The sequence below is a fragment of the Aedes albopictus genome, chromosome 1 (assembly GCF_035046485.1).
Source record: "Aedes albopictus strain Foshan chromosome 1, AalbF5, whole genome shotgun sequence".
NCBI classification, from domain to species: Eukaryota; Metazoa; Arthropoda; class Insecta; order Diptera; family Culicidae; genus Aedes; species Aedes albopictus.
In genome coordinates this window covers 56,019,062-56,026,563 of record NC_085136.1, presented here as the reverse complement: position 1 = coordinate 56,026,563, position 7,502 = coordinate 56,019,062, and the positions used below count along the sequence as shown (strand labels likewise).

Sequence of the window (7,502 nt, the reverse complement as noted above, 5' to 3'; positions counted from 1 at the left end):
ACCGTTGAGAAAACCGATCTGAGGTCAACTCTGAGTTCAACAGGTTTCAAAACACCCCCCATAACGATGAGAACAAAACTGCCGAAAATTTTCTTAAGTTCCTCTTCTTCATTAAAACCAATCCCATGTATATTTTTTATCAGATATTTTATAAAATTAACAATTGATTTGATAAAAAAAAACTTTGTTTTACCAATGCCTTGATTGAAATATGGGTTTTCAAAGAAAAGGCTTATATGCCACATTTGGACATTTTTCATAAAATTGACATAACTCAAACACAAAGAAAAGTGCATTCCAAAAATTTCAGCGATTAAAGCTTATGAAATTACTTCCTCATTTTTGTTTTTATTTTCCACGAGTTCAGGCATAGTTTTTCTGGCTTTTCCTTACGAACTTTCTCAACGGTGGAAAATTTTGTGGAAAACTTTTTCCAGTCATAAAAAAAATGTCTCTACGATGCTTTGAGTTTTGAATGTTTACGAAGCAAAAACAAAACAAAAATGTCCACCTGAGTTTGTCGGAAGAATAGGCGACCCTGAATTTTTCACATTTTTTTTCTAAGATCTATGAGCCCTGCCTGTGGAAAAGGTTTCATGAAAATCTGAGACGGTTCGGCCCAATTTGTATGTACGATAGTTAAAAAAATCTCCATTAACATCCTATGGAACATGTTTGTTCCAGTGCCCCCTCAACAAAAGACCGTCCACATCTCTTCTTTCGAGAACTTCCCGGGTAGAACCGGAACGAGCGAGTAGGTGCACAATTCTAATCAGAAAATACTGCTTTAGTCAAAAAAAAAAATAAAGAAAATGATAAGCAATTTTTTACGACTTGTGCAGACAACACGTCGAAGAAGCGAGCAACGGTGATGTTCAAAAAATACTTCAATGCTGCTGTTCCACTTCTTAAGCAACGTGTTGGTAGATTATTTCACAAATATAGTGAACTCATTCTCTAACTAGAGGTAGTGGTTGTTTTTTATCTGTATTAACGAGATTTTTAGCCCTAGGCTAACTCATCTCGGGACCCACGCTTCACTTCCCTTCCGAAGGAAGAACTCACTTTTTGCGAGTTTGTCGGGAGTGGGATTCGATCCCAGGTCCTCGGCGTGATAGTCAAGTATTCCAACCATCACACCAGATCAGCTTAGTGGTGATATAAAGTTTATTAGGTTTGTAATTCAATAAGTATCATCAAGTTTGGAAGAAGCGAAAGAAAAATGTGTAGAGGGAAACAGACATCCCTATCTCGGCACAAGATTAATCTTAACATGTCCGTATAATGCACGACAGTCGTTCTATCGCTTCTCCCCTGAACAGCGGTCGTTTGGCGTAGCCAAAGAGTTTCGAAAGTAAGTAAAATTATTCTGAGAATAACACATTTTTAGTACATTTTTGACGGCCATATAGTCACCCGTTGGAATAATTTAAATTTGTTATGCTGCTTCTGAAAGAACAGTTTTAACGTTTCAAAAACGCTGTAGGAATTCCACAAATTATTCAAATTATTTGCCTTATTGCCTCGTGGTCTATATTTCTTCTCATCTTTGCGAATTCTTCTTTATATTATTGTTTGGTTTCTAGCTTACTTTTGGTTTCATCATTTCAGATTTTTTATTCTTTCCAACCAGTTTTTTTTTCTTTTATTTTGTCCTTTTGTATATATTTCAAATTTTTTGATATTTAGTTATTATCTGGTATTTTGACAATTGTTTTTCTCATTATCATTTTCATTACTATTATTGTCGTGTTGAGTATAGATCCTTACATATTCTTGTTCCAACCTATTTCTCCTTTCGTTTTTTTTTTTGTTTTTTTTTTTTTATTTATTTATTTTTCAAATGTCATATGTAGAAGTGGTTGAAACTATTACCAAATGCTCATATTCCATCGTTTTTTTTCTCTTTTAGTGGCGCAGAAAATGGCTTCTGGTTGGGGCGTCTTCTTTATCGTGACTATCATAGCTCTTGTGACGATGATTGTTCCAGCGACCAGTGATAGCTGCAACAGCGGAAAGCTTCGAGTAAAGCTCGAATCGCTGGAGCGAAAAATCCTGGAAATGAAGTCAGATTTCGATCGCAACCAACGACGCATTGAACAAACTCTCGACAAGATATTGGAACAGCTTACCAAAGCTGATGAGGCTGCTACGAACAACGAAGATTCCACCACCAAACGAGCAGACAAGAACTCGTACATGTGTTCCGACAACGGATACGGTTGCCAGAAACTTGAATCGTGTTCGGACGCCATGAAGCGTGGACTTCCGTCAGGTAGATATCTGCTGGAATTACCCGGGGTGGAGAGAAAATCATTCTTTGGGTATTGCGATCAAAACACTTCCAGCGGAGGTTGGCTGGTCATCCAGAGCCGCGTCGATGGTTCGATGTCGTTCGAAAAAGACTGGAACTCGTACGAAAAGGGATTCGGAGTGCCGGAGAAGAACTTCTGGATTGGATTGGAGAAGCTACATCTGCTGACGCGGGATCAAAGTTATGAGCTGTGCATCGAAATGGTAAATTGCTCGGTAAATGGCTTAAAAGAGGGAAACATCCGGAGACATGCCGCATACGATGATTTTGAAATTGGAAGTGCGGCGGACTATTACAAATTGAAGAAGTTGGGCCAGTATAGTGGATCTGCCAGCGATTCTTTGAGTGGTGTCGTGGGAGCCAATTTCAGCACGTATGACGCTGATCATGACGACTCGGTTGATAATTGTGCATCGATGACAGGAGGCGGTTGGTGGTTGCGAAGCTGCTCCTCAAATGATGAAGTAAATAACCTAAATTGCGTCTATAATGGACTACATTGGCGATTAATCGAGTTTAAAGCTTTCATATCTAGCTGCACAGGTTTGAAAATGTTGATACGAGCAAAATCAGTACCCTCGTGAGTAACATCAAATGAATAATTGTGAATAAAAGGACAGTTAATTTTGAAATTTGGAGAATCATCTAATATTTCCAGTCTATTATCACTTCCTAAAGACGGCCTTGGTGGTCTAGTGGCTTCCGCTTCTGATTCGTGTGCAGAAGGTCATGGGATCAATCCCTGACCCGTCCCTTTCATCCTACTTTGTATCTTTCTATTCACTTTCTCTCTCTCTCTCTTCTTTACATATACATCTCATGTATATTCATATGTTCATAGCCATCGCTAGAACCAGAAACTAATTGGAAAACAAAGTCGTTTCCCTCCCTTCCAACTTCCACTCACAGCACAGTGTATATAGCGCCTACAAGTTATGCAACCGAAGCGTGCTGTGCTGCTTGACCTTATTCACCTTATTCACCTTACGAATACTATAAATAACCCCCTACCCATGGATCGCATCACCGATCCAACGGTGACTCCCAGATCTCCCATCCTTTCCGTCTAACAAATACCCCAGTCCGTGCTGGTTGTGGGGATGCAGAGGTGATCTCGGTCTTTACTGCCCATATTCGAATAGTCGATGTAAGCGCCACTGTACTTTTCAACATGCTTTTTGAATTTTAGCAATGAATAAATATAAATTTCAAGATATTTACCACGTTGACATCTAACCAAGGGTTAGATCTTGTGATCTATTGAATAAAACTGGTCACAAATATGCACATGCATTAGATATTAGCTTTAGTACGGTGGCATTGTCAGTGGTGGTTACATCGACTATGCGTATATGGGCAGTTTAGTAGCAACAACCAGCACACTCTAACATTCCTCTCCCTTCCCAACTGACTATAAGGACGTGGCCGGCGCCGTTATTGATCCAAAATGTATGAGCTGCTAGAATTGCACTTTGAGAATAAGTGGAGTGTGCCAACCCTTATTCATTTGGATCTCAGTGCAATTGGTACCAGTTCAGATCAATCACGGAGTAGCAAGCATTGACATGTACAGTCAGATTTGATCGATTTGATCGATGATGATCTTTCAGTGGGCCATATTATAATATATTTCACAATTAGATCGCGGGCCTCACTAAAGCTTCTTGGGAGCCGCATGCGGCCCGCGGGCTGCAGTTTGGTGACCACTGATATAGGTCATTCTTGCGAATTTTTGGCGGCACCTTTTTAGTGAATGTGTCGCCACCAAGCGTCAGAAGAGGTACTACTACATACTAAACGCATGCGATATCCGAATGACGTTAAAGGTTAATTGGTCAATTAACATCTAAATTAACGACTCACGCAAAATATTTCGTTTCACCTAATCAAATTTGATAGATTTAAGCATTTTATGTTAGTATGAAAACTTGCATGCAACTTTTGGAAGACTTGTATGGGAAATATCGTACCTAACATTAATCGCTTAAAACTATCAAATTCGATTTGGTAAAACGAAATATTCAGCACAAGTCGTTAATTTAGATGTTAATTAACCTTCTGATTGCTTAACAAAAATATTTCCATGCTTAATGGCTTGCAGTCAAAAAAGCCCAAAATCGCATATTTTGCCCTATAAATTGAGGTATAGCTCAAAATTGAGCCCGGATTCGGATTCAGCGGTCCAAAATCTGTCAGACACATAAGCTTGCTCTTGAGACAGACCAAAAGTTAATTTTTGTTACGCTGTGTAATCGATTTTTTTAAATACTCAAATTAGAACAAATTTCATTGGTGAATTTGACGGACGCTAACGATCCCTCCGCATCTGGTGGCAGGAATGAGAACCCCTTTGAGAAGAGTGATTCCGCAAAAAAAAGTGTCATGGCGCAGCATAGGCAAAGTGCACTTTTTTCACATTTTTCATATCGAATTCCGCATCGTAGAGAAACAAACGAGCCATTTCAGGAAAGAAAATTAGATTCTCTTACAGATGCGCTTATATCCGGTAGGTACTGATGAACAAAGTATACGATTAATTTGAGAAGCTCTTGCTATGCCTCCGGCGGACGATCTCTCCCTGCCCATTTGGTCTAGAAAATCTTCTTTTTACCAATGCACAATGGGTCCAGAGCCGTATTTACAAAACGCTTACAAAATGTTCTACAAAGTAGTGAAAGAACTTATTTGGAGCAAGTTTGCCGAAGAAACCATTATTCTATCTCTTATGGTTCCCAACATATATTTTTTTTAAAGAATCATGTTAGGGTGATCCATGAAATTCAGTTCTCTTGCAATAACTTTTAATCCATTCGTTTCTCGTAAAAACTTTGCTCCGAGCACTTTTAGAACTATCAACGACGAATATTTTTCCCAAAGAGCTCAATGTTCTATCTCTCATAGTGAAAAAAATATTGGCTTTTTTTTCTTCAAAAAATCACTTTTTTCAAAAAGTCATATCTCAAAAAGGAGCAAATGGATTCTCAATTGCCGAATTGCATTGAAAAGATCGTACTCTGTTCTATTGATGGTGAAAAAATTTGAGTACCGTTTTTCTTTGAAGCATTTTATTGAATTTTAAAAATACGGTTTTTTTACATAGAAAATCAGTTGTAACTATTAAAATCGATGAGATACAAGTTTGGCGTCTTCGACAATATTGTGAGTTTTTGGATGCTTTGAAAGTGCTCAGAACACAGTATTAGCGAAAAAATCAACACATAAAATTATATTGAATAAAAACGGATTTTCATATGGAAAACGAAATAATTCAAGCAAATTTAACTCTTCTTTACTAGATAGATCAAAGCAGCTTGATAAATGGTCATCAATTTCATTTTAGAACCAATGTTTATTTATTCTGTCATCAGCATGAGGGCACAATGTTGGTAAGATATCGCGAATTATGTATCTTTGATAGGCTTTTATGTTAACATCAGTAATTACCAGTGATTATTTATTATTATTATTGTCTTTATTAACGAGACTTTCAACCCTTGGCTGGTTCGTCTCGTATTACCAGTGGTTTACATTTTCGCTATCCATGAATTAATGTGATAAAATTGAAATTTAATTGACGGAAATTAGCTAAAAATCACTTTTAAAGTTGAGTCTATTGACAGAATGTAGAATATAAACAAGTTTAAACTTTTTCGACATGGTTACTTCGATCTATCTAACAAAAACGATTTTAATTTTCTTTAAATGTTTTGTTTCCCATAGGGAATCGCGCCACTTGGGCGGTGGCTTCTATATTCGTCTGTTTTCCGCTATAACTCAGTCAAGTTTGAACCAATTGACGCAATTTTTGGAATGCGGTGAGATAGGTATAGTATCTACCCGTGTACAATGTTTCAAATCAATTAGTTCAAAATTGACTGAGTTATAGTGGAAAACAGACGAATATAGAAGCCACCGCCCAAGTGGCGCGATACCCTATGAAAATCCGTTTTTATTCAATATAATTTTATGCGATGATTTTTTCGCTATACTTTGTTCTGACCACTTTAAGAGCTTCCAAAAACTCACAATATTGTCCAAGACGCCAACCTTGCATCTCATCGATTTGAATAGTTACAACTGATTTTCTATGTAAAAAACCGTATTTTTAAAATTCAAAAAAAAGCTTCAAACAAAAAAACTACTAACATTTTTTTACCATCAATAGAACAGAGTACGATCTTTTCAATGCAATTCGGCGATTGAAAATTATCTTCCAGATGCGTCTAGAACAAATGATGCGCTTGAAATGAGGAGCTACAATTCGGAGCATAAAAATGATGATATTTAAAGCCATTGTCAAAGGAGAATAGCAACCACCAGGGAAAACATAAGCTAATTTTGAGGACGAAAAATGGACTACCCGCTTTGCGCGCAGCCACAGTTGATCAGCAGGAGTAAATCAATTTTATTTTGTATGGCGAAATGCATCTAAACTTGAATTACTTGAAATACAAAACTTTTCACGAAAAAATATTTGGTAGGCTTAATAGTGGTCACCATTGTGCACAACCACTACCAAATATTTTTTCGAATAATGTGTTCCACTTTGAAGAATTTGCCTTAAGATGGTATTCGCCACACAATATTTTTGCGATTTACTTTTAGCGATTTTTCGCGCATAGAAGCTAGCACCACATTGGTCGATGCGGAGAGTAGGAAAACAGCCGATGTAGTTAATTCATTGAAATTTGACGTTCAACTATTTCGGTGACGTTACAATAAAGCATTGTCCAGTTAGAATCCGGACGCAAACGATAATTTATTGTGACGCTCTCAATGATCATAATCATATTTTTTTTACAGCAGTCTGATCATAAACAAGTCCTCTATTGATGGTGAAAATTTCATCGATTTTCTTGCTACGAGTGAAAAGTTATTTCAGATTGAAGACAAGTGAAGGAAAAAAAATCTTGCACAAACACGCTGAAAATTAAGCGTGGTCAGGTACGACAGTCGCGAAAAATGTTAATGTCTCCATAACCATTATGAGTGATGTGCACAGATGTTGTTAACCATGCCATGAGGAAGTGCCCAAGGAAGATTGAAGTTTATGTTCATGGATAAATCTGCTTGGAATTCCAAGATTTGCCAGGAAGTTCGAGCTCTGGACATCGTTTTCTCACATCACGATTTTGACACCAAATGTGCACAAAGATGAAAACCTCAAGAATCGCGTGCTGCTTTTCAA

At 37.5% G+C, this 7,502-nt stretch overlaps 1 protein-coding gene across 1 annotated transcript; it reads left to right on the top strand.

The window, feature by feature from the left end:
• Window positions 1-1,295: 1,295 nt before the first annotated feature.
• Window positions 1,296-2,946, top strand: LOC115254409 (microfibril-associated glycoprotein 4-like). The gene is made up of 2 exons (XM_029851898.2): window positions 1,296-1,354; window positions 1,913-2,946. Coding segments are annotated over exons 1-2 (987 nt in total). The 5' UTR covers window positions 1,296-1,353; the 3' UTR covers window positions 2,899-2,946.
• The last annotated feature ends 4,556 nt before the right edge of the window (window positions 2,947-7,502 follow it).